General features: G+C 37.5%; 2 protein-coding genes across 14 annotated transcripts in view; one reads left to right on the forward strand and one right to left on the reverse strand.

Annotated features, from left to right (window-relative positions):
- The window catches only part of LOC147836337 (uncharacterized), a 432,239-nt gene that overhangs the window by 247,724 nt on the left and 156,920 nt on the right, over positions 1 to 27,595 (forward strand). The window lies entirely within an intron of this gene.
- Positions 1 to 27,595, reverse strand: part of rptor (regulatory associated protein of MTOR, complex 1) — a 236,070-nt gene that overhangs the window by 143,442 nt on the left and 65,033 nt on the right. For all 13 annotated transcript variants that reach the window (XM_087257152.1, XM_087257149.1, XM_087257147.1 and 10 more), the window contains exons 6-10: positions 26,602 to 26,748; positions 22,183 to 22,358; positions 12,867 to 12,926; positions 8,560 to 8,660; positions 7,656 to 7,800 (exon numbers count right to left, since the gene is read on the reverse strand). In XM_087257152.1, the coding sequence (XP_087113278.1) occupies positions 7,656 to 7,800; positions 8,560 to 8,660; positions 12,867 to 12,926; positions 22,183 to 22,358; positions 26,602 to 26,748 (629 nt within the window). The remainder of the gene's footprint in view (positions 1 to 7,655; positions 7,801 to 8,559; positions 8,661 to 12,866; positions 12,927 to 22,182; positions 22,359 to 26,601; positions 26,749 to 27,595) is intronic.

Consider the following 27,595-nt stretch of genomic DNA (forward strand, 5'->3'; position numbering starts at 1 on the left):
GCGCGCGGCGAATGTGACGTCATCGCCGTGTTTGCGGAGGTTCACTTTGGATGCGCGCGACATGATTTCGGGTGAACAGTTCGCGCGGCGCCACGCTTGATTTGAGTTGAATTTGAATCGCTTTGAAGAGATTTTGTCTGTAACAGTACGACTGTACAGACATCTTAACTATCCGACCATGCGTGATCAGCATAGAGATAACCAGATGACCAATAATTCTTGGCTAGAAATTGCAACAGCCATGGAAAGGAAGTGTTTTGTTAAAGTTTGGAAAAACCTGGGGGATAAGTTTGTTACAACAAAAAAGAGGCCATGGCAAAAGTGGAGACCCAGGTGGTTTTAAGATTACACAATATGTTTTTCCACCATTTATAGGTTTTACACTGATGTATCATTTTGAAGTTAAAGCAATGTAACAAAAATTAAGTAACAAATTAGGTATTTAATAACTGGACAATAATATATGAACCCATCGACTTACAGTAAACTGATGCCCAATTTCTAGGCTTTATTGGTGATGATGGACAGGATTGTTGGACCATTATTGCCTTTTCAGCTCATTAGTAGAGGACAGAAACTAGCCAGACAATAATGTGTCAATTGTTGAGTGGACAAAAAATGTTTTTTTTTTTGCTATTATTCTTGCCAGAATAAAAAAAATAACTGTAGAGTAACCCATGTTCTGTTGTCATTGAAATTTAACTTTAATAGGTAGAACTGTCCGAGATATAAACAAAAGTGAGTGATGCATCAAACTTTGATTTAAAAAATCTTGAATAGTTATAAAACTTTATAATCATTAATTATCTTTTTGGCTTAGTTCCTTTATTAATCTGGGGTCGCCACAGCGGAATGAACCGCCAATTTATCCAGCAATTGTTTTACACAGCGGATGCCCTTCCAGCTGCAACCCATTCTCATTTACAACAGCAGACAATTTAGCTTACCTAATTCACCTAAAATGCATGTGTTTAGACTGTGGGGAAAACCGGAGCATCTTGAGCAAACCCACGCAACACGGGGAGAACATGCAAACTCCACACAGAAATGCCAACTGACCCTGCCAAGGCTTGAACCAGCGACCTTTTTGCCTTGAGTCGAGAGTGCTACCTACTGCCCCACCCGTTACCCAACTTTGTAATCATAATAAATTATAAAATAATGAAAAATAATTATTTTTAAAATCTTGAACAATATTAAAGATATGAGGTAGTCTTAAAAAGTCTTACATTTGACATTATGATATCTGCAGAAACCCTTTTTTTTTTACAAGACTTCAGTCTATAATCTGAAAAAAAAAACATTATGGTAAGAAGACAACTTAATTTGTGTGATATTTAATTTATTAATAATATGTTTAGGCACTAGGCAGTGTTGTTCTGTGGTTTCTGATGGTTCAGTTCGTGAATTAGGTAATTAACAAAGTTTCTCCATAATTTGCAAGTGTTTTTTTAATTTATTAAATCATCTATTGATCGTACAGATAGAAAGGCATCATTTGAAATTATTAAAAGTCGTGCATTTGTGCATATTTCTGTTATCGTTATACTCAAAATAGCAAAACATTGTTTTTGTAAAATAATCATGGTGCGCAGTGGGTATTGCTATCGCCTCAAAGCAAAAAGTTTGTTGGTTCAAGCCCTGGCTGAGTCAGTTGGTGTTTCTGTGTGGAGTTTGCATGTTCTCCCCATGTTGGCGTGGGTTTCCTCTATAGGTGCTCTATAATTATAATCTATAATTAATGTTGTTTACACAGTTTTAAAAGTGTTTATAGTATCTTTAAATGTGTTATGTAAAATGTGTTTTACTGCCGGAATCTTGTCTGACTCCGCATTTATGGATAATTCCACCAATATCGCCAAGCTAAAAAAGTAATTTGTAATTTTGTAATTTGAGTAGTTTTTACGAAGAGTAATTTGTACTTTTACTTGAGTACTTTTTAACACCAGTACTTTTACTTGTAATTGAGTAAAATTTCAGCAATGTAACAGTACTTGTAATTGAGTACAACTTTTTTGTACTCTTACCACCACTGCTAACCACATATCCCTTTTTATGCTGCCAGTTTATTCTTCACTCAGGAAAAGAGACTCCCCTTTTCTAAAAATTGTTACAGTATGGCCAAAGGGTGCATCCTTACAGCTAAAGGACTGTTTTGCTCAAACAGAGTGGAGTGTGTTCGAACTGGAGGAGTACACTACATCAGTACTCTCTTACATTAACCACTGTACAGACACTGTCATCACTAAGAAACACATCAGAGTGTATGCCAACCAAAACCAAGGGGGAGTTTAGGATTTGGCTGAAGGTAAGGAACACCGCCTTCAAGTCTGGCGACAAGGAGCATTACAGTGCTGCTAGAGCAAACTCTGAAAACAGGCATCAGAGGTGCCAAGTTGAATTATAAACACAAAATTGAGGAATACCTCCACAGCAAAAATTCGAGACAAGTAGCAGGAGAGCTTAACTGCTTCTTTGCCCGCTTTGAAAAACAAACAGCAGAGGAAGCCACATTGCATTCACTATCAAATTCCAGCCATGTCTTCACAGTAGGGGACGAGGATGTCAGGAGAGTGCTGAGAACAGTAAACCCCAGAAAAGCAGCAGGACCAGATGGCGTTACAGTTGAAAGACTGTGCCGATGAACTTGGGGTGGGGGGGGGGGGTATGTATACATTTTATACACTTTATATACTTTACTTTAAATTTAGAAAGCTGCTAGAAAATGCACTTGGACTTTATACACACATCATACGCACTTTTAGTATTGTTTTGTTACTCCTTTAATGATTAATCACTGTTGCCATTTTATCTTTATATCTCTTTTTAATTGTTGTTGTTTTGGATAAATAGGCTGCACTGAAGGGAAGGGCAAATGTAAATTTCGTTGTTTTTTTTACAATGACAATAAAGATTCTGATTCTGACAATGTTTTAATTATTATACAGAATTTGAATAAAGAAATAGTGATTGATTAAAAAGTTTCCAATAATTTACCCTGCAAAATTTTAAAATTAAACTAATTAAATTGACACTAGGTGATGCCAAATGACGGATTTGCATTACTGAATCATTAATTTGATTGATTCATTTGAACAGCTGATTCATTTAGAAGCAAAACAAGTCACTGTCTTTATAATTGAGTAGTTGAATCACTGACTCACTAATTCATTTGTAAACATTTATTCATTAATTCACATTCATTCAAAACTTGTGTTGCATGGAGCTGCACAGCCAGTTTGCTGTGACAAATTGTTTATGAAATAAAGCAAAATCAGGCAACAGTTTTAGTCAAAGTTGACTAAATGACTGTTGTATTGAAACAATATCACATTTGCAAATCACTTAATCAAAAACTTTGAGAATGGATTTGATTAACATTTATCTGATTAACGTTTATTGAATGTCCATCTCACCTCAGCTGTCAGGCCTGCCTTGCTTACATCTTCACCTACGTTCAGTCTTTAGCCAGCCTTCCAGTAAATTATTCATTTGTTTTAACACATTTGGTGGCTTCTACCTAAAGTTCCTTTATGTTTAGATGTTTTATAATGTTCATTATCGTTGCACAACCTCTCCTCATTTTGCGAATTGCCACTGCTCTTAAACTTGACTCTGTCTGGTCAATGCTCAGCCATTCATCACATGTGCTGATCTTAAGCTTAGAAAAGTCAGTCTCACAGTTCACGTCAGTTTCATGCAGCCAATTAGAAAGACACATAAGCGCGATATACCTGCAAGTTACCATGAGAAATCATTTTAAAACAAAATGCACACAGGTCCACTAAGACCATGGCACACAGAAAATCTTCCGGTAGTACTGATAGACAGTACATGCATGTTTACACTGTATATTAAACAGTCTCTAAAACAGGGGTCACCAATTTCGGTCCTGGAGGGCTAGTGTTCCTGCAGGGTTTAGCTCCAACTTGCCTCAACACACCTGCCTGGGTGTTTTAAGTATACCTAGTAAGAGCTTGATTGGCTTGTTTAGGTGTGTTTGATTAGGGTTGGAGCTAAGACCAGCAGGACACCGGCCCTCCAGGAACAAGTTTGCTGACCCCTGCTCTAAATGAATATTACTTTAGTAACAATAAAGTCAGTACCTAGTCAGTTTTAAAACGATGCATATGCCATCCTTTATCCGTGTATTACAATCATTCATTCATTCATTTTCTTTTTGGCTTAGTTCCTTTATAAATCTGGGGTCACTACTTCAAAATGAACCACCATCTTTTCCAGCATATGTTTTACGCAGCAGATGTCCTTTCAGCTGCAACCCATCACTGGGAAACTCCCATACGCACTCATTCACACACACACTCATACAATACGGTCAATTTTAGCAAACCTGATTCACCAGTACCACATTTCTTTGGACTTGTGGAGGAAACCGGAGCACCCGGAGGAAACCCACACAAACACAGGGAGAAAATGCAAACTCCACATAGAAATGCCAACTGACCCAGACGAGGCTCAAACCAGCAACCTTCTTGCTGTGAGACGAACCACGTCGTCCCAGTGTATTATAATCACATTTTCTAAAAAAATATTCCGAAGAGTAACAATAGTCATCAAGAGCAAGAGTGTCAGCATTAGAAACACCTGAATTATGGAGACAAGGAGCATATAGCAAGAAAGTCACTGGGAGTATGAAGACTACATTACAATTATGAAACATAGCTTTAGATATCCTTAAGGGCTGCTGAAAGACACAGACTGGACAACTAGTAACTTTCCACAACTAAATTCAGAAAGAAAATGATAAATCACAAAATGTTCTAGGCCTTCCTTCACACTTCAGTCTTGGTCCTTGCAAAACAATAGGCCACTTGTGACAATTCTACTGATTGCCCATTGTATTCAAGACAAGTCTTTGACTACCTATTTTTTTTTTTACGATTATTTCAACTTTTTTTAAAAGTTTACATGAGCTTGATTAACATCATTGCATCACCATACTATCCACGGTTCCTCTAGAGTTTTATGCAGTTTTGGATGTTTTATTTTTAATTTTTCGACTAAAACTGCCAACACGACCAGCAGAGCTGTCTTCAAAGACAGAAATCTCAAGGATACTGAGTTGAGTGGTTCGAACGGATCTCTGTGTAGGCTTGTAAGCACTATAGCGAGATACAAAGAGGGCATGTGAGGGGGGCAGGGTGGATTTAATCTGCATCATCAAATTGAGCAGAAATGACAGCAACATAAACATTCAATGTGGAAGGCGACACCCTTCGCTCCATCGTACCTGAAAAAAAAGAAAGCACCATGCTGATCTGGCAAGACTGAGGGTCTTCTTGGAGAGAAGCGCACCATTTAGTAAATAGACTGCACTTCAGGACCTAGACATGAGGAGCAGGTGGCAAGCGAGCTGAGCATGCGGTGGGAGCGGATACCCCCCATGCGGTTGATATACGCTACTGTCACTATGTTGTGCATACTGACAAGCACATGTTTCCCCACTAGGACCGTAAAAAATGGGGCACAGCAAGATACACTGTCAACAGCTCCAGGCAATTGACATGCCAATGCAACTGGTTCCTTTCCACCCACCCGCAGCTGCATGCCAACAACACATGGCCCCCCACCCAGTGCTGGATGCATCCGTTGAGCAGAAGAGATGCCAGGACACTTGATCTAGAGGCACTTCGGTCTGTAGGTATGCAGGGAGCAACCAAGAGCTTAAGGCCTGGTGACACAGCGGAGTGACAGTCACCCGGTTCTCACCTGCATGCCATGCGCATTTGGGGACCTGATTGTGAAACCAATGCTGAAGCACACTCAAAAGCCTCTGAAATAATTTCAGTGAGACTACCGTTTTCCTGTTGAATTCTCTTAAACAGGTTAGCATCAGATCATGGTGTTCATGGTGACCACTTAAAGCTGAGTCTGAGTCTGATGGTGACCACGGAGACAGAGAGAACCCGAAGGGGAGGACTTTGTGCTGCCAGGCTCAACCTTCAAAACGGCAAAAACTGTCGGTGGTGTGGAAGAATGGAGACATGAAAGTACATATCTTTCAGGTCTATTGCTGCAAACCAATCCTGAGGATGGATGCACCGAAGGATGTGCCTCTAACTGAGCAATGTGAACGGCAGTTTGTAAATGGAGCGGTTTAAAATGCCGGTTTAAAAATGCAGGTCTAGAATTGGAAAAAGCCCAACGCTCTATTTGAGCACAATGAAGTAAAGTCTGTAAAACCCGCTCCTCATCTCGATTGCCTTCTTCGCTAAGGCGGACAGCAATCTCCTTGTGCAAGACAGGATAAACACAGGGCTGACCTTGGTGAAATACACACCCGTGAACTTGGGAGGCCGTTGGCCTGATTATGATCAATCTGATCATGCATATGAGCGATTGCGACGGGCTGGGCAGCGTTAACCAGGCTGGCAGAGCTAGCGCAAGTGGCATTATCATTAACAAACCAGCGGTGCGCTCCCGTAGAAGAGCAGGAGGCAAGGGATTCACTCTCAGCTTCCTACCAGGGTCCTGAGAGGGGGCTGGGAGTGTGCGAGAAAGGAGACCATTGTCTAACACACTCAGCGCCACTGGCGAGGTGCATTGATCTGCAAGCTGGAAGGCATAGTGTCCCAGACTGGCAGTGTTCCGGCTGTCACATCCAGAGAAGGAGAAAAATGCTCTTTCATAGAGAATTTGGCAGCCACCGGCCGTGAAGCCAGCAGACTGGCGTTGAAAAATGCCATTGGATGTTGCGATGCCCTTCCCTCCACAGAGGGAAAGAACAAGTTTGCTCTTCCCCAGATGGCCCGTCTTAGGGATGATTAATGGCCCGTTTACTGGACCTAACAGCAACACTGGGCATGGGCGCTGGATGCCTGTGGGGTTTTTGATGCTGCCGCTTAGCCGGAGGAGCGGGCGGAGCGGGCAGGGGTGGCAGAGCAGGTCTTGAAGCTGCCGGGGTTGGAGATTGGTGGACTTTACCCATCCTAATGGACTGTTCTTTGACGGTAGTAAATTCCTGAGTGAATTCAATGACATTGTCGATGAACAGGCCAGCCTGGGATATGTGCATTAAGTAAACAAACTTTGTCAATGTCACACATATCATTCAGGTCCGGCCAGGTTGTGTGGCCATCATCCTTTCTAGGGCATGAGAAGATGACTTGGTGGTAAGCAGAGCATAGTCGGTTGCCTGTCGGGCCTGCACTTAGTAGAGCTGATACGTGGCCATTGCAGATACAGTTGGAGATTGAGGAACCAAAGACTCTCTCAGTACCATGAGGCTCTGAAAGCGAAAAGGTGCTTAGCCTTGCATGGCTGGCATCTTTATACACAACTAATTTTAATTGCTGCCAACTGCATCATTGGCCCATTTTATTACTCTTTCAGATGATTGGCTTTCGGGGAAAATACCCTTATATCCAGATTTTATTTAAGTTTTAATTAAGACCCTGTAAAAGGGGTTAGTAGATTTTTTTTCTCGGCACTTGATATATAACTACTGAAATCTGATTTGAACATGTAAGCTGAATTTCAAACCTTAGAGTATGTAAAAATGTATTTCATGTTTTTGTTTTTGTACAGATCATAAACAAATAGTAGTCAGACACACTGAAAATACCTTATTTTTGATTTGTTTAAAAAAAAAATAATAATATCGAGAATATAAAATACGGTATTTTTAAACTTACCACATAGCATGCATGTATGTGGGTGGCAACCTGGGGCTGCTGACTGGTGTACAGTTATATGACCTCATAATTCTCTCAGCCAATAGGAAATTGCGAAATAAACTGGCCACCAAGAGATCCTGACGAAATAATTTCTGAAAGAGATCTAAAGAGAGATAAAAAAGGTTAAAGTAATCAGACATGACACATTATAGCACGCAACTTCAACAAGAATGCAAGTAATTTGTTAAGTAATGCAGTCCAACTTTATAATAAGTGTCCTTAACTACTATGTACTTAAAAAATAAATACAATGTACTTACTGTGTTTATAATGTATTTGAGAACACGTGGTGCTTTTGAGTTGGGATAGAGGTTGGGTTATGGACAGGTTTGGTGGTATGGGTAGGTTTAAGGATGGGTTAAGGTGTATGGGATGGCCAACAGTGGATTTACAAATGTTTATAACAAAAGTTAATTACAGAAGTAATTACATATATGTATTTAATCAAGCATAAGTACAAAGTAAATACATGTTTTTACACAATAAGTACATTTTAACAAACTATTAATTCCTGGTTAAGTACATATTAGTTAAGGCCACTTAATATAAAGTGGGACCAGTAATACTCACATTTAATGGAATCCTATGATAATGATATGTGTGCACAGCATATAAACCCTAGAAATGGGCATAACGCAGACTTGCATTTCTCTTATACACAATAATTAAAGAGGTAAGAATGTACTCAAACAATCACAGCAGGTTTCTCCTCAGGAATAAAGAAGAGTTTAAAATTATGGACGTTATGGTCATTGAAGGTAGAAAAACTCAGCAGTCTGTCATTTTGATAAAATTATATTAAAACACTTTACATAAATTTATTAAAAGGGTACTATAGGCATTTGTGTTAATCTGAACAAACCTCTCGGTAGGACATTCCATGCAATTGTGTCAGTGATAGCTGTGAAAATCCAGTTCAGCTCTCCTAAAGGTGTCCTCCTGTCATTCAGCCTTCCTGGTATCCTGAGAAAAGTTCAGAAACACATGAAAAATAAGTAAAGAATAAGCATTAAATAGATGAGTAGGGCTAACATTGTATAAAAAATATATAATAAAAAAAAACATAAATGCTCAATAAATAAAAAGATATTGAGATACAAAATGTCATACTTTTTATTGAACTAAACAAAAACAAAACTCCATTTAAGCTAAAGAATGCCACTAGACATTTGTATTAAGTTACCAAACTGAGCTGAGATATATAATTGACACCACCAAACTGAATTTGCAATACTTCAACATTTATTGTAAGAACTACATTTGGAACTGCTTTTTTTCTATAGATCCCTACAGTACAGTTGACATGAGTTATGATGTATCTGTTGTGTATTTGTACGTGGTAATGTATTGTGAAGCCAATAACAATTTAACACAGTGTGGATAATAAAGTAAAGTCAATTTAGAAGTGAAGCAACTGAAGTGGAATAGCAAAATGATAGATCAAACCGTTCTGGGGGCTTCACTGTCTCTTGGCAGTTTGGAAATCTGCCTCTTAGAATGAGCAATCCAGTCATAGTGGTAGTGATAATTCATCTTCAAAAAATGCAAGTGTGTGTATGTGTGTGTTTGTGTTTGTACTTGCCTACCTAAGAGGGGACATTGATGTTGCTATAGAATCACTAACAGGGGATCTGGAACCAAGATTGGGCATCTTTATAAGGTAATTTTCAAGTAAAAAGGCCTCTGGTTAAGTTTTTTTTTTCTTTTTTGACCAAGAGGTGTCCTGGTTGTGTATGTGTGTTTATGCTCATTCTCAGCAGCTCCTCTGTAGACTGGAGCCATTTTGCACATGTCGTTCACACACACTCCTCTATTGTCTCTGAATAGCTAATGGCTCTGTGAGACTCTGAGGCCCTGTTTACACTAATATGTTTTAGTTTTAAAGTGGTGTTTTAGAATGAAAAAGATCTACGTCCACACTGGCATTTCACCTAGCGTTTCTAAACAGCTCTCTGTCCACACTACATCGTTGAAAACACACATCACGTGACCACACACACTCTGGCATGCACTGCAGCGTATGAGCTCCAGGCAGTCAGCAGGTGCTTTGTGCACAGAACCCCAGGTGAGAGCTGTGCACGTTAGATGATTTATCAGTAATCTACCGCTCGATCCTATTTTTGTTATACATGATATTTAATTCATCTTGTCTATATCTAAAGACATATTCCCCGACTTTGGTCTTTTGAATCTATTACTTTATATCTATTATATACTTTTAATGGCAATTATTGATTATTAAAGCAAATATTCAGCAGAAGAGACAGCATATGCTTTGTATTTTAGGCTTCGTTTTGTTCTAAATATGCATACAGAGAAGATAACAGTCATATTAATATGTAGCTACACGATGCCTTAACATTTTGTGGTCTGTTAAATTGTTAATATCAAAATAAAATTTTTTCCTGAAGTCATGTTTTCATTTTATTGCTGGGATAGTGAAACAACATAGCCAGGGTGATGTGAATGAGGTTATAAACTACACTGTTCCCTTTGAAAATTCACCCGACGTGTCTTTGGAAGTTTGTTTTCTATATCAAATTTGCGAAGTCTGAACTTAGAAGGAAAGGATGCAAGGCTGAACTTTCTGTAGGCTACTTAATAATAATGAGGAAAAAGCCTCAATGAGATAGGTGTATGTCTGCAGCCACGCCACCGTTTTCAGATGTCTCCGTTTTCCACCATCCACACTGACAGAGCAGAAGCGTTTTAAAATGAAAACAGCCTCTTCAACGTTTTCAAAACGCTCCATTTTTAGTGCATTTTCAGTGTGGATGGAAGGTGTAACCGTAGCAAAACGTATGCATTTCAAAACAAAAACGTATTAGTACAAATGGGGCCTAAGCCTCTGAAAGACATTTATCTCCTTTAAAGTCTTAAAACATAACTTTACTCATCTAGAACATTTAAGATTACAGTGGAGCAAAATATTGCCTGAATTATTTCCATTATTATTTCACTCTAATTCTGTAAAATTCTTTTTAAAAATGTATTTAAATTTAAAAGGCTTAATAAAAGCAGCAGCTTATATTAATTTAAATGGGGGGTTTACAATACGATCTTACAATGCAATCTTGAAACTGGACATTACAAGAAATGTAAGCTTGCAGAAATTGGCAAAGAAAAGTAAATTAGTAAATGACCCTGATCCCCTTTTGGATAACAACAAATGATGCCTGTTTGTTTTACTTGTTATTCGACACAAACTGCAGAGATTCTGATGCAGAAAAATCAGTGATTTTATTACTGCTGAATAGTTTTTATAATAGGTTTCAAATTATTTTTTTGTGAAATAGTGAAGTTGTAAAGGCGACGCAGTGGCGCAGTGGGTAGCACGTTTGCCTCACAGCAAGAATGGGGGGGGGGGGGGGGGCTTCAAGGGGAGCTTTAAAATAGTAGTTAACTATTTTATATATAGCACCAGATCACAAATTTTTTAAATTAACCTGCTAAATAGCTATGTGTAATATCTTATTTACACAATGGCATGTGATTTCTGTCTCTACATGGTCGCGTGATTACAAATTTCTGCTCTCTGAATTGCGCATGGTGGAGTTTACACAGCCACTCTCAGCTGTATGAGAATGAGAATGCGCGACATATCTGACAGGATCGAAGACACACATGCCCTCCCGTTTATTATGCAATACCTACAGCAGCTACAACACAGGTAAATGATGTGTGGGAGTGACCAATGTGTTCTTATTACAGTGACTGCAGCTAAAATATATACAGATGCAGCGCAACTTGTTTACAGTTTATGGGCGTGACTTGCGTGAGTGATACTCTGCTGTCTTTGTTGCAAGTGCAGCCATTGTATCTCCACCATTTTGAGCTGATGTCACCCCTATCTAGCATCTCATGCAACCGTATAACCTCTCCCGAAGCTCCGCGAGTCTCCAGCAAATTTATACCGGCTCCGTGATCCCCAAAAGTTAGTTAAAATACTCGGAAATCATGGCGATGACAGTGAATGAGCAAGAGTGCAGATCGTGAGAGACACTGTAATAGCATTACATTTCTTTGGTTAAATGAATAGAGCAGTAAAGATGTAGTAACTGCAAATTTCCCTATCGCTCTCATCATGAGTGATCTGCTGTCAATAGTTGACGAGCAAAAATATTTGAATGGTCTTGCATGCATTTAGGCCTTTTTTTTTTTTTTTTACATACAACAACTGAAAGTTCTGTGTTGACAATATTGCAAATTTACTAAAAGCTGGCTGGATTTATAAGATAAAGAAAGCTTAATTAATTTTCTACCATGAATATTCAATAATATAAGTTCTTGTAATACACTCATTGCAATGAATTGTATAGATCTCTTTCCTTTTAGTAAGGCAGTATTAGACTAAGTGTACATTTTACCTTCTTATGCATCAATTGTATGCTCCAAACTTTTTCTTGATTAAGACGTTGAATTCTTCTTTCATCAGTAGCAATATATGAAATTAATTTTTCATAAAAAATGTATATATGTGTGATATTATTTTCTTTGGCAGTTCATTCAGCTGTGGCAAGGCCTTATAAATAAGGGACTAAGCCAGGGTAAAATGAATGGATGAATTATCTTCTGTAAACTGCTCCTGGCCCTGACACGTTCACACCTAAATGGTTTTAAGACATGTTTAAGGTATTATATGCAGCGTCCTTGATTTATTCTCTTAGGCAAGGCAAGATCTTCTCCTAAGTTCATACTTAAAGGGAAAATGTGCTTAATCTATTATAAAGCGTGAAGCATTAGAATCAGTAGATCACCATAACAAGGAATCAGTACTCTGGTTGTCAGAGCAGCAATACTTTGCATGTTTCATTTTGTCAGGCAGGTACTATTTGTGATTTCTTGATTGTGAACACATGTGGCAGTAATCAGGCCTGAGTGTGGCTAGATAAATTAGAGTTATGTTTTAATAAGGGAGGAACACTTTTTACACACATGGCTACGTAGTTTTGGATTTAGTCTTCTATTAATAATAATAATAATAATAATATATATATATATATATATATATATATATATATATATATATATATATATATATATATATATATATATATATATATATATGATGTGTTTGCTTGTGTTATCTTTGACAAAAATTTAAATTTCTTTGATAATTAGAAACATTAATTTTCAACATCTTTAGATCATGGACCTCTTTATACCTACTTCTCAATCAGGTCTAACGTCACTCCTGGCACCAGCTTTGCACTCTTCTGCATACAAAACCTTTAGGGAAAAAAAAAACAATTGTAAGAGAAGACATGATGAACAAAGACACCCATTAAAATATCTTCACTCAATTTTGTTCGCACCCCAGATGCTTAAAATTCTGATTCTGTTATTACTCGACCAGCAGTGCACTCTCTGCATATACAGTACATCCGGAAAGTATTCATAGCTATACTTTTTCCACCTTATTTTAAGTTACAGCCTTACTCCAAAATAGATTAATTTATTTCCTCAACATTCTACACACAATACACCATAATGACAATGTGAAAAATAAAAATATTTTTTATTGGATGGAAAGTGACAGTGTACAGCCATTTTCAGATCTTTCCAGAGTTGTTCAATGGGATTTAGGTCTGGCCTCTGGCTGGGGCACTCAAGGAAATTTACCGAGTTGTTGTGAAGCCACTCCATTGATATTTTGGCAGTGTGCTTTGGGTCATTATCCTGCTGGAAGATGAACCGTCAGCCCAGTTTGAGGTCAAGAGCACTCTGAAACAGGTTTTCATTCAGGATGTTTCTGTACATTGTTGCATTAATCTTTCCCTTTATCCTGACTAGTCTTTCAGTTGCTGCGGCTGGAAAACTTCCCCACAGCATGATGCTGCCACCACAATGCTTCACTGTAGGAATGGTATTAGCCTGGTGATAAGCAGTGCCTGTTTTTTTTTTTTTTTTTTTAAACTTAACACTTGGCATTCACTCAAAAGAGTACAATTTTAGTCTCATCAGACCAGAGAATTTATTTTTTTTAATGGTTTGAGAGTCCTTCAGATGTCTTTTAGCAAATCCCAGGCAGGGAGTGGCTTCTATCTGGCCACTCTACCATACAGGCCTGATTGTTGGATTGCTGCACAGATGGTTGTCCTTTTGTAAGGTTTTCCTCTCTCCACAGAAGAATGCTAGAGCTCAGACAGAGTGACCATCGGGTTATTGATCACCTCCCTGACTAAGGCCCTTCTCCCCCAATCACTCAGCTTAAATGGCCAGCCAGCTCTATGAAGTGTCCTGGTGGTTCCAAACATCTTCCACTTACGGATGATTGAGGCAACTGTGCTCATTGGCACTTTCAGAGCAGCAGCAATTTTTTCTGTAACCTTCCCCAGGCTTGTGCCTTAAGACAATCCTATCTCAGAGGTCTACAGACAATTCCTTTGTCTTCATGCTTGGTTTGTGCTTTGACATGCAGTGTCAACCCTCGGACCTTTTTGGACAAGTGTATGCCTTTTCATGTCCAATCAACTGAATTTACTACAGGTGAACTTCAGTTAAGCTGCTGAAACATCTCAAGAATGATGGAAACAGAATGTACCTGAGCTCAATTTAGAGCTTCACGGCAAAGACTGTGAATACTAATATACATGTGATATTTCAGGTTTTTTATTTTTAATAAATTTGGAACATTTAAAAAAATATTTTTTTCACATTGTCATGAATGAGGTATTGAGTTTAGAATTTTGAGGAAATAAATTAATTTAATCCATTTTGGAATAAAGCTGTAACATTAAAATTTTTTTTAGAAAAAGTGAAGCGCTATGAATACTTTCCAGATGCATTGTATACCTTATACACCTAGAGGCTGACATTTTTTGGGGTGTCTCACGAGTCACAGGAAACAAAATCACTGATTATCACTTGATTGGGAAAGGTGCAAAAAAATGTCAGTGGGAGTTGGCATCATAATAACACTGATGCACAAATTCACTGTTTATATAATAAACTATATACTTTAATTTTTTACTTTATTCTAGATGCTCTGTCTCTTTAGGTTATCCTCCTGTTTGCTTTGGCATGGCTGTTAATGTTAATGACACACTGGTAGTGTCGTTTTGGTGGCAGTAGTGCAATAGTGCCAACCACCAATAGTATGGTAAAAGAAGTTCCAATGTTGTCAGACAAGAAAGAAGGGCTACAACAATTGGTGAATAAAAATGACTCTTCAATCCTGCTAACAGACATTTCTGGACAGTGTGAAGTTACAAACAATTTCAAATTGAAAGAGTTGACAAGAAAACACCTCATGCCAGCTGAAAGATATGCAGACAGGTAATTTCAGTTTAATTCATCTTTATTTATATAGCGCTTTGATAATGTAGATTTGTCACGGTTGCAGGTTTGTGCGCTTTTCCGGAGTGTCTGTTTGATCATGTGGGTTTGTTTTGTTTTTGTTCTCCACGTTTATCTGTTTTGATCACATGTGATGACGACACTCAGCTAGCTTGATGAGTCTGCCAGCTGAGGTTCATATTCGTGCCTATATATGGGCGACGTTTTCTGTGTGTCCTTGTCAGTTCGTTACGTGTGCTTATGTGTGCTATCTGTCTGTGCTCAGGACCGTAAGGAATTTCTACAAGAACCTGTTATCCTGCCTGATACCAGCCCTGTTCTCCTAGCCCTAGCACCGCACTCATTCCTTGCACTTGTTTTGAGTTTGACTGTGTCAAATAAATACTTTTTTGTTCACTCGCAATTGGATCCATCAGAACATTTATTTGAGTGTGACAAGATTGTGTCAAAGCAGCTTTACAAAGTAAACTGAATCTGCGTCCAGTTTTCTGAGTTGAAGTTCAGTTCAGTGTAATGTAAATTTCACTGCTGAAAGTCCAAACATTGAAGAGCAAATCCATCGATGCGCAGCTCAACAAGTCTCAAACCAAGCAAGCGGTAACAGTGTCAAGTAACAAACTATACCAATTGGCGAAAGTGAAGAAGAAAAAAAAAATGAGAGAAACCAGGCTCAGTTGGACACGAACATTTCTTCTATGGCCAAACGTCTTGTGCATAGCTGCAGTCTAGTCGTCAGAGGCTGGAGAATGCTAGACATCCATTGTGGAGAAGCTGCAGGTCTAAGTAGGTCACCAGCAGGTATTCAGGCTGGCCCACAGGATAAATGCAGACTCGTCTGTCACTGGGCTGTATCAGGAATCATGCTCTCCACTCCTCAATGACCACCACAGAAGCTGCGCAGGATACAGCCTGGTCCAGGATTACGGAGCCCTCTGGAAAAGGAGTAACAGACTAACATAATTGTAGATGGCGTTCGAATTAATATTGTCTTTTTAGGAAGTGTTCCCGGCTCCGGTTGCCTTAATTAATGCAGCCTAACAATCCTTTAGAGTATTTGGATTTTAAAAGCATTTACGTTTTGTGTGTACGCTAATGCAAAGAGATGTGTCTTTAATCTAGTTTTAAACTGACAGTGTGTGTCTGTCTCCTTAACTGTGCTAGGCTGTTCCTAGCACAGCTGAAGTTGGAGATTAGGTTCCAGAAATGAGAAAAATTTACAGCCAACAGTTGATTTTTTTTTTTCTCAGGAAATAATCAATAGTCAATTATCTGAGCGTAGTGGATATGAGGGACTGTAATAAACTAGGAGCTCCCTCAAATATCAGGAGGTAGTCAATAAAATAAAAAAAAATTATATGACACAATGTATCACTGTATCTCCCATTACTGAAGAGGAATACAAGAAAGTAAAGAAGCATGTTATAGATGAGCGATAAAAGGTAAGCCTGACTAAACTGCTTTAATTTTATGATGTTTAATATAGTTCTTTTATCATTTATTTTTTACTTCACTTGGGTGAAATACACACAGTTAAATAAAAAATAAATAAATAAATAAATAAAAAACGTTTATTTTTGTTCAATTAAACCTGAGCAATGGACATGCAGTAATCTATACTGTTTATTTTACAGCAACTGACAGATTCTGACCAGAAAATTAAAACAGTGGCAGAAATGGGAGAATTTCTGGCATGGGAATGGGACAGGATATTTATTTATTTATTTTATTTTATTTTTATTTTTTTGTGGGATTGGGAGAGGAGAGGTTTGAATCCACTGTTATGTCACCCTCTATATATATTTATAAATACAAAGTATTTGCTGTCCAGCTTCTCAAAGACTCTCCACAACCAACCTTTACACCACAACTCTCACACTTACACCACTCCTAACTGAGCTCGAGCTGCTCTTTTATAGCCACTAGACTCTGCTCAGTCTGGATTAAACCATGTTAGGCGAGTTTAAGGTAAGTATGGAAATACAATATTAAAACATAAATCATTCAGGTAAGAATCTCATACTTCTATACACTTAATTTGTAGTAGAAAATTAACTTCAACTACACAAATGATTTATTTGCATATTCACATCTTTAAAAACTCCTTTTCCATTTTCCCCACAGTCTCTTCACCCCCTTACATAAAAAACAGCGCATGACTAAAATGCTGCACATCATCTTTTTGGCCCCTTCTGCTTCCTGCAACCATCATGGCACAACCCGGAAGACTGGTGGACAAAATGAACAAACGAACAGACATAAACACAATTTGACACACAAGTAAGTAAAATGTATACTTCAATGTCATGTATGTTGGGTGAAACGTAGTGTAGAGGGATATGCAGGGATTACTGATGATAAAAACAAATAACTTATTATGTCTTAGCTACAAATGTTAACTAATCATAAAATATAAAAACAAGCAAGGCGACGCAGTTGCGCAGTAGGTTGTGCTGTCGCCTCACAGCAAGAAGGTCTATATACCCAGGGTTATATACCCAGGTATATAAACACCCACCCAAGTATATTTAATGTCATTAATTTTAATTTTTTTTTAACTTTTATTATCATTATTTTATACTTTTTTTGTATGTCCCCAAAAACCAAACATTCACAATCGATTGACCAGTGGAAAATCTTCTCTCATCCTACACGTTTCGTACTGCTTGTTGTGTGTGCACGAAAACTGAAAACACTCCCACAAACCATCTCACATGCTCTAAACCACAGACATGCACCTTTTTGGGACTTAAAAAACATCCGTCTGGGGTTTCTAAATCTGCTAAAATGTCCGGGATTTGGCATTTGCTTTCGCTTTCTAAAGTTGTTAGTTGTAAGCGTTTTTGCATTACATTTTTATTTATATTCACTTGGCTTCGCAGCTGACTGTGCGCGGACAGCCGTGAGAGTGTGAGAGAAATATTAAATAATTAATTCTATAATATACCATAATATCACCAATCTCTGTCCTGGAGAACCGGTGTCCCTGCAGGGTTTAGCTCCAACTTGCCTTAACACACCTGCCTGGATGTTTTAAGTATACCTAGTAAGATCTTAAATAGCTTGTTCAGGTGTGTTTGTTTAGGGTTGGAGCTAAAATCTGCAGGACATCAGCCTTCTAAGCTTGGTTACCCCTGCTATATATTGTACCTGAAAAAAACATCTAAACTGGCTGCAAAATATTTGTACACCATTTGTACATTTTGTTAGAAATGGTTAACTCATTTGCCTTATTTAAATGATGCACACTTTTTTATTATTTTAATTGTTTTATCATTTTTAGAGATATTTTCTGTTTTTATTCCTTTATGTCATTTATTTCACATTAGCTGTGTATTTGTTAATTTGATGATATAATACATTAGATATTTAATGTTTATACATTAGATATGGTATACATATCTAAAATGCTTTGACAATACTGTACAAATGTCAGCAGCAGATTTTACATGCTTCTGAATGGAACAAAAGTAAAATAAATAGTGGATTTCTTTTGTCTTATTTCAACAGTATTTAAAAAAAAACATTTAACCCATAGAAAAGCAACAGTGCATAACAGTGCCATAATAAATAAAAAAATATTAATAAAATCACATTATTTTTTGTTTGTTACATGTAGGTAAGCATGTGCCATGGGTAAAAGGTTTTCAATATGAAAATTGTATTGTGTACACATTCATTCCACACAGACTGATTTACTTCAAGTGTTTGTTTATTTTAATTATAATGACAACTTATGAAAACCCCAAAATTAGAATTTCAAAAGATTAGAATGTAACTTAAAACCAATACAAAGAAAAGATTTTTAGAAATCTTGGCCAACTGAAAAGTATGAATATGAAAAGTATGAGCATGCACAGCACACAATGTTTAGTTGGGGCTCCTTTTTCCTCAATTACTGCAACAATGTGGCATGGCATGGAGTCAATCAGTCTTTGGCACTGCACAGTTGTTCTAAAAGCCCAGGTTGCTCTGATAGTGGCCTTCAGGTCTTCTGCATTGTTTGGTCTGGCATATTGAATCTTCCTCTTCAAAATACCTCATAGATTTTCTATGGGGTTAAGGCAGTGGTTGATAATTCCGGTCCTCTAGCCCCCCTGCCCTGATCATTTTGTATGTCTTCCTTACTTAACACACCTACTTCTGCTAATATTATTAACAGAGAGATCCATTACCTGGTCCTTGTGCGTTAAACAAGCAAGACATGCAAACTGTGCAGGGCGGGGGGCCCAAGGACTGGAATTAAGAACCACTGCCATACAGGGATACTTAGGATAGCTTTAGCAATGTGTGCCGGTGCCAAGTCTTGTTAAAAAACGAAATATGCATCTCCATAAAGTTGGTCAGCAGCAGGAAACATGAAGTGCTCTAAAACATCCTGGAATAGAGCTACATTAGCCGCGTTTCCACTATCGAGCCTATAGCAAGCAAGCCAGGGCGTGCCAAGTCCAGTCGCGTTTCCACTGTCACTGTCACTGTCAAAGCGGGGCTTTCTCGGGGCCAGTGTCCAGCCTTTTTCGGCCTGCCTAATACCTCAGGCCAGCTAGGGTTTCGGGGCGGAGTAAAGCAGAGGCAGACTTTGCCCGAGTCTGTTAAAGATGTTGTGCCGTCATTACACTAGTTTTCCAATCGCACACGAGTACATGAGCCTAACAAATAAATAAGGGAAATAAAACATAGCTGGTCAGATTAAGATAGCCTTATTGGCTAGGCTTGGGGTCTTTTTGCTTAAAATCGCCCTTATGTGTAATGGTCTTGCATAAAATAATAAAGTTTAAATTTATAAGTGACTTATCTTTGCTGCATCCTTCTTAATGTTTCATTTACAAATTATAATATTTACACCATATTAAAGAAACAGCAGCCAGTAAAGGTTGTCGAGAGTTTTCGTCAAGTTTAAAAGGTGTGTGCGTTACACATGTGCGTTAGATGCCTGTATGTGTGTGAGAGACCAGGCAAAAGAGCGTGCGATTTACAGCTCTGTTGATGCCGCAAGCGGGTTCTTTGGTTTTTAATTTATTTTAGAGATAATACAAAACATGAATACAACAGAAAGACATACAGCTTTACAAATTACTTGTCCACTTTTGTAGGCTCAAAACAATAGTGACATATCTCAATAAAATAGCCTAAGCTATATTGAAATAACTTAAAGAATTACAAATATCAGATATAATAAAATCACATTAAATAAATTAACCAATATAAAACAAACAAAAGCTGCCTATAACAATGTAGGTATATACAATACATAAATTAAACAGTTTTTAAGCCATATATAGCTTTCATTTTACAAAGGCCTATCCGAAAAAAAGATTTTAAATATTTTCTAAAAACAATAAATTCTAGAGGTTTAAAATTTTATTTATAAAGGGTTTGGATATGATGATATTAATCAAATCATGTAAACAGAGCATTTTTGGGTAAGTGAAGCAGAAACTACCTTTTTTTTACCCAGTCCTGCGCAGCGCTGCCTTACAAATGCATTGGAAAAGCTGCAAATACAAAATGTTTTCTATGTTCTCAAAGAAGTGTTTATGTTTTTATATGAAGTGGAAAATTTTAAAAATTAAACTTTAAATGTAGAGCTTTATTAGTTAATAGCTGCTGAGCACAACGAAATATAGGCTACATTTTATTACTTGCTCTTATGTGCTAAAACACTTAAAAATTCCTTTACTTTAGATCACTGAATAATAGGCAACATCCTTAAATTACCCTCTTAAAAAAGGGGAATTACCTATTAAGTGTCATATAGCATAGGGGAAAATTTATATGTTTTAGGTCTTTCTGGAGCATTTGGGCTAAATGTTTGACGATGTCTATCAAAACGAGGATGAGAATTTCTGTGGTTTTATATTATGGCTGGGTGCATTCACTGCCCTGGGTCCCTGCGTTAGTGGCGAGACCTAACAGTCGATGCCAACAGTTGGTAGGTGAGTGAACAAATATAATGAATGGAAATACACAGGCCTGTGTGTAGACATAATGTAATGCTGTACAGTGACGAGTCAGTTGTTTGTTTCGGTTGTCTTTATTTTAATGGTTTCGTGAAGGTGCGATGGTGTGCTTTTTCAGCCTGATTCCCAATAAAGTGGGCGGGTTGTGTGACATTTAATTCAGGGGACGTTCTGGGGGCAGGGTTTGCAAACACGCTGCGAGCTACTAGCCCGACAGTGGAAACGTGACATGATTTCGGCCTCACTACTTAACCTCCCAGGCGATTGCCCTGGCCTGGCCCGATAAAAGCCCTGGCTCGACAGTGGAAATACGGCAATTGATCTTGGGCCTTAGAAAACACAGTGGAGCAACACCGGCAGATGCCATGGCACCTCAAACCATGATTGTAAATACTTTACACTGGACCTTAAGCAATGTGGAATATGTGCCTCTCCTCTCTTCCTTCAGAATCTGGGACCCGGATTTCAAACAGAAACAAAACTTTGGACCACTCCACAACTGTCCAGTCTTTAGCCCTGGCAAGATGCTTTTGACACTGTGTGTTGTTCAAGAGTGGCTTGACACAAGGAATACGACAGCTCAAACCCATGTCTTGCATATGTCTGTGCGTTGAAGTTCTTGAAGCACTGACTCCAAGCTGCAGTACACTCTTTGTGAATCTCCCCCACATTTTTGACTTGGTTTTGTTTCATAATTCTCTCTAGGGTGTGGTTATCCCTATTTTATGTACATACCACATCTTTTCCTTCCTTTCATCTCTCTATTATTATGCTTAAACACAGAGCTCTGTGAACTGCCAGCCTCTTTTGCATTGTATTCATTACACAAGTTTAACTTCTTGAATGGAATTAGTAAAATAAGTCAAATTTTTGAAGATATTTTAATATGACCAGCACCTGTGCATGTATATGTGTATAAACACTTCTTTTGAACTGTTTAACTGCACTTGTAAGTGAATCTTAAGTTATTTTGTGGGATAGCTAAACATTTTCTCAATAAATTAAAAACAGAAAATGTTTAAACTTGTTTTGTCCACCTCCTCTCCCCCCAGTCACCCCTCATCCGGATGGCCCACTATGCAGCTCATTATTTAATCCTTTGTCTTTGTCACATTAGTAATGATAGTTCACACCTCATCACACAGAGCCATAGATATTTTTTTCTGAGTCTTAAAATTTAGATCAAAATATTGTTTTCCACATTATAAATACAATTTAACATTTCTTACCAGCGTAGAGCAATTTTGATTGGTGTGGTGAGACAAGAAGTGAAGAGGTCAGCAGGGAGGTCAGGATTCATGGGTAGGAGTTCACTGGCATCACAGGCAGCCAGCTGAATGCAGTTTTTCATCGAGGGAGGCAGAGGCATCTGAGCTAGTGGGTGGTTTGGGTTTATTGCTGCCACCTATTATAAGAAAAAGGAAACAAGTAAACAGAATTAAATCATATATGTCAAAAAGATGAAATTATTTTGCTCTGATGTCAACACAACACACTAAACATTTCCCGGGATTTATATCTTGTTTCTTTTACCTGTTGCTGCTGTTGATGTTACTGTTGCTACTGTTGCTGTAAATGCTGTTACTGCTTTGTTAATTTTCTGATGTGCTCTGTTAATTTTATTAACAGTCATTCTGATTTAATCTGTCCAATGTAACTGTTTATTATATACTTACTATTACTATTTATTTTTTATTCTATAAAAAGTAAACTGATCAAAATTCATTAATCAAACAAATTACTATCGCTGTAATTGAGGCCAGCCATGGCCTTATGGTAAGAGAGATGAACCTGAGATCCAAAGAACACAGGTTCAAGTCCCGGCACCGGCATGATTGTAGGTGGGTAAAACACTCTCTTCACCCTTTAATACCACAAGCACAGAACCCCTGACTGCTCCCCAGGCATCCCACTGCTCACTGTCTGTTCACGGGTCTGAGTTACTGTGGATAAAAGCATCTGTTAAATGCTTACATGTTAAATGTATATCCCTACCACTACCAAAGCACATTAGCATTGCACCTCACCCTCACATATTGTAAATAGCATTTAGTTGTAATATTAGTCTGTGTTTTAGTCCGTCTTTGGCTTGTTTTCTTATGCACTGCATCTACAAGGAACTCAACACCATACAGGCTTTTTGTTCACACGTCTTACTTTATTTGCAAATAAAAATTGTTGACCATCTGGGTTCATAGATATATACACATGGGTACACCATCTATGATCGGAAGTTTTCTCTGGTGGCCAATATGCACATTTTTAAAAAAATATATTAAAGTCTTTGGCATTGCTGACAAAGAGTGTGTGTCTGTGTGCATGAAAATGTATTATCCTCCATCCCTGTTAAATTTAACCCAATCCACGTAAAGAATCACACCCCCTTTCCCCTATAATTGTAACGAAGGGAGCGAATCGTTTCTAAATGTAAAAATACACATCACATAAATTAATTTTTGTTACGAACGATTCATGTGAACCAATATTCCTGCCTCCCAATGTGCAAATGCACCTTTCTGATCTAAATGGTACAGTATGTAACATTATTAATGTTCAATAATTTAGGATGGAAAGTATGCACATTGAGGCGCAGGCGCAGACTGTTACATTATGTTACCGAACACTCTTATAGGTTACCTTTAAAAAAAAAATAAAAATCATTCAATTAACCAACAACGATGCACATTTCTGGCATCAGTGTCTTGTTGTCATATTAAATTTACATTTTTGATGATTTTATTCAACCAAACTAGCATAAGCCTAGAATTTAGTGCAAGTTGGTGCTACTTTGCCTTATGGTCAGTGCAGTAAGTGATAATATTTTCATCAAGAACACTTGTTTAGCACAAAAGTTTGTAACAAACAAAATCATTAAAAAAACTAAATCTTACCTATGAAATGTTATGCCTTTATGCTTTGTTTTCTTTGCTCATTACTACACCTGTACGCAGAGATGGAAAGTAACAAAGTACAAATACTTTGTTAAAAGGGTGGTCCAGAATTTAATTTTAGGGCTTGACTGTGTTAATAAGATGCAAAGCAATATGTGCTCATGTTTCACTTGAAAGAAATCATGTTATTTTTTCATATATTTCATATCTGATTATACACAGCTACTCAGCTAAAATGGAAATGACTGATATATTTCCTAGTTCCTGTGAAAGGCCTGATGGTATTTGTTGTTGCGCGCCTGCATGCTGCAGTGGGCGGCTTTTTCAACCTATGATCATGCGCTATACGCAAGCGTGTTTATTAAGCTTAGTATGGGAACAGCAAGAATGGCAAATGGGGATGTGACAGGGAATCAGGTATGTAAACATGGTGATGTCATGTTTATAAAGGGCAATAAGATCATTTAAATGGGGTTAAATTCTTATGTCTGCTTTCAACCATGGTGTACTGTACCTCTCTAATCTTTTAAACAAACATCACTTTAACAATCATGTGCTTTATTGTCAGTGTTTGTACAGTTAGTACTAAAGAGGTTAACTACTTTATAAATAGGTTATGCATTGAGAGTTTATATTTACTAGTACAGAATTTATACTGTTTTATAGTTTTAACATTTATATTTATATTGCACTGTTGTCTTCATTTATATTTGTTAAATAAATTGCTAGATAAATATGTTAGAACAGCAAGTGTATTTATACAGGGTGATTTATAAATATATAAATGCAAAGGATTAGGAATTTATCCCGTGAAGAAATTAAAGCAAAAATGTATTAACAGCATTAATGGCTTTATAAAATAGACACAATACATTGAAAACTAACTAAACTAAATACAAATCAAAAATCATATGAGCTGCAGAAGTGTTGCTGTTTAAAGAAAATGAAGCAGCTTTAGCATTATACAAAAAATGTTTTGCAGTCAAATACATTTGTTTTTGTTTCGTTTTTTTAATCAAAAGAAAAAAAAAACGGCAATATGGTTTGGACAAAATGTCCAAAGTTAGACAAAATGTCCCAAGTATGTCCAAAATGAAAGTGTTAAATTTAAAACATGTATTAGTTATAAATACAGGCCTATATAGAATTTACGTTTTAGAGTATATGAACGAGTATGGCAGCTCAACAACTGTAAACTTTTTGAGCAGTGTTGTTGGACAATATTATAGTGAAACTGCTGGGCTAATTTGCAACAGAAAATTAGCAACAACTTTTTTTTTTTTATTAAATGCAAGTTATTTTGTATGGATGTACACATGACTTGCAGTGTAGTTACCACTGTGAAACTAAAACTGGTATTAGTACTGAATACTTCTTATTTAAGTCCATATTTCAAGGCTGTACTTCTTTAACTTTACTTGAGTACAAAAGTGTAATGAGTACTTCAACTTTTACCAGAGTTGTTTTAAACATGACTTGTTTTAGACTTCTACTTGAGTAAAGGATGTGCCTACTTTTGCCATCTCTGCCCATACGCAGCACAAAAATCCAGCATCTTCAGATTAACTTTGGTCTTGATTAAGTGCAGTTTAATGACTTTTGTCCTGAGAGCACTGATAGGTACAATTATGCTGGGGGGTGTTGATGCATGCTCAAGGCCCATGTGCAATATCTAATGTATATTTCTATGCAAATACCCAAACTTGTCTAATTAACCTAGTTAAATATTATGTATGAAATATTATGACGCAGTTGCGCAGTAAGTAGTGCTGCCACCTCACAGCAAGAAGGCTGGGTCAGTTAGCATTTCTGTGTGGAGTTTGCATGCTCTTCCTGCGTTTGCGTTGGTTTTGGCCGGGTGCTCCGGTTTCCCCCACAGTCCAAAGACTTGTGGTACAGGTGAATTGGGTAGGCTAAATTGTCTGTATTGTACGAGTGTGAATGAGTGTGTATGGTTGTTTCCCAGAGATGGGTTGCAGCTGGAATGGCTTCCGCTGCGTAAAAACGTGCTGGATAAGTTGGCGGTTCATTCCGCTGTGGCGACCCCAGATTAATAAAGGGACTAAGCCGAAAAAGAAGATGAATGAATGAAATATTATGTATTGTAATCATGGCAAAGATAAAATAAATTAGTTATTGAAACATTTTTATTAAAACTATTATGTTTTGAAATCTGCTGAAAAAAATCCTTTCAACTTTTCCTTTAACCAGATGTTGAGAAAAAATATATATAGCCCCTTTCCATCCTCCGATCCACACAGGGCATAACAATAGGAAAGAGACCTGCGGGGGATGGATTTTTCAGTCTGATATATTTTAATTTCTCCCACCTCCGCCAGAAGTATTCATGTTTATTCACGCTCCCACCCACAAAGAAGTGTGGGTGGGAGTGTAGGAGTGTGTGTGTCAAAGTAAGAGTGTATGCGTGTTTCCTAGTACTGGGTTGTGGCTGGAAGAGCATCCAATGCGTAAAACATATGCTGGAATAATTGAAGGTTCATTCCACTATGTCGACCCTTGACATATAAGGGATTAAGCTGAAGGAAAATTAATGAATGAATAAATGCAGAGTTAATGCTTATCAAATAATGAATTAACTACTGCTAATGCTAAACAATTGATTCATATTGTGCAGTCATTATAAAGTAATACCTCCTACAAGTATTGTATTATTCCCAACAATAATGAATTAATGAATCAATAATGAATTAAAAAAATAAATAAATGAAGTGTGTATGTGTGTGTAATGCCACAAACCTCCAGCTCCTGCTCCCTCTGCAATGCAAACTGTTTGAATGACTTTACGATGATGCCTGCATTAGAACAGTCATACACAAAGATGGAGGGACTTCCCATCCATGTCTGTAGGTCATAGACAGAGAGTGGGATGTACTGGGTATAGTTCTGAGAGAGTGAGAGAGAGAGAGAGAGAGAGAGAGATGAGAGAGGTCAAGTCTAAAACAAAATTATTTCACAATCTTGGTTTGCCTTTGCTCATTTAAAAGAGAATGCTGAATGAGACATCCCACCAAGCAATTTTGTTTTTCATAGATGTCTTAGCTAAAACAAGGCAACATTTTGGCTGTCAGTGAAATCCGAATAGACTTCAATTCAATTTCCATGTATTAACACTGATTAAGCAGAATTCCAGGGGAAAAGTGTAATAGTCTATTAGTACAGGAGTCAATCATCGATCGCTATAGACTGATGTTTCTCCGGTGGAGAACCTCAGACCAGACGTGTGTTTTTACAACAGTTTTTGTGGACAACAAACGCAGTACAAAACTAAATGTTAAAAAAATTGCTTAAGTTGCACACTAGTTTGGTAATGTATAAATATTATTCTTACCATATTGTATAAATATTATTGTCACTATAAGCCTACATCATGTTGACGATCTAAAACACAATGTCATGATTTCTCATGCGATTTTCTTCTGACCGCGTACATCTTAAAATACATGACTGACACTCCTCATAGAGCTTGAGAAGCAGTCATTCTTTAAAATTTGTAAAACAAAGGCTTGCAGGTTAAGGAAACAGCATAGGAGGAAGTTGACGCGTGCCCTGGTGCAGATTAAAAGTAAAAAAAAAATTTTTTAAACGTATATTTATAAAGACATAGGACATATAGATAACTAGATAGAATAGACAGGAATATATTGATCTGTGCTCCGCTGCATGCTGCAGAATGCAGACGCAAAAGGCAAATGCCTGCTCGCCGCTTCTGCTATCTCGTGCATGTGAAACA

The sequence above is a fragment of the Danio rerio genome, chromosome 6 (assembly GCF_052040795.2).
Source record: "Danio rerio strain M-AB ecotype USA chromosome 6, GRCz13ab, whole genome shotgun sequence".
Lineage (NCBI taxonomy): Eukaryota > Metazoa > Chordata > Actinopteri > Cypriniformes > Danionidae > Danio > Danio rerio.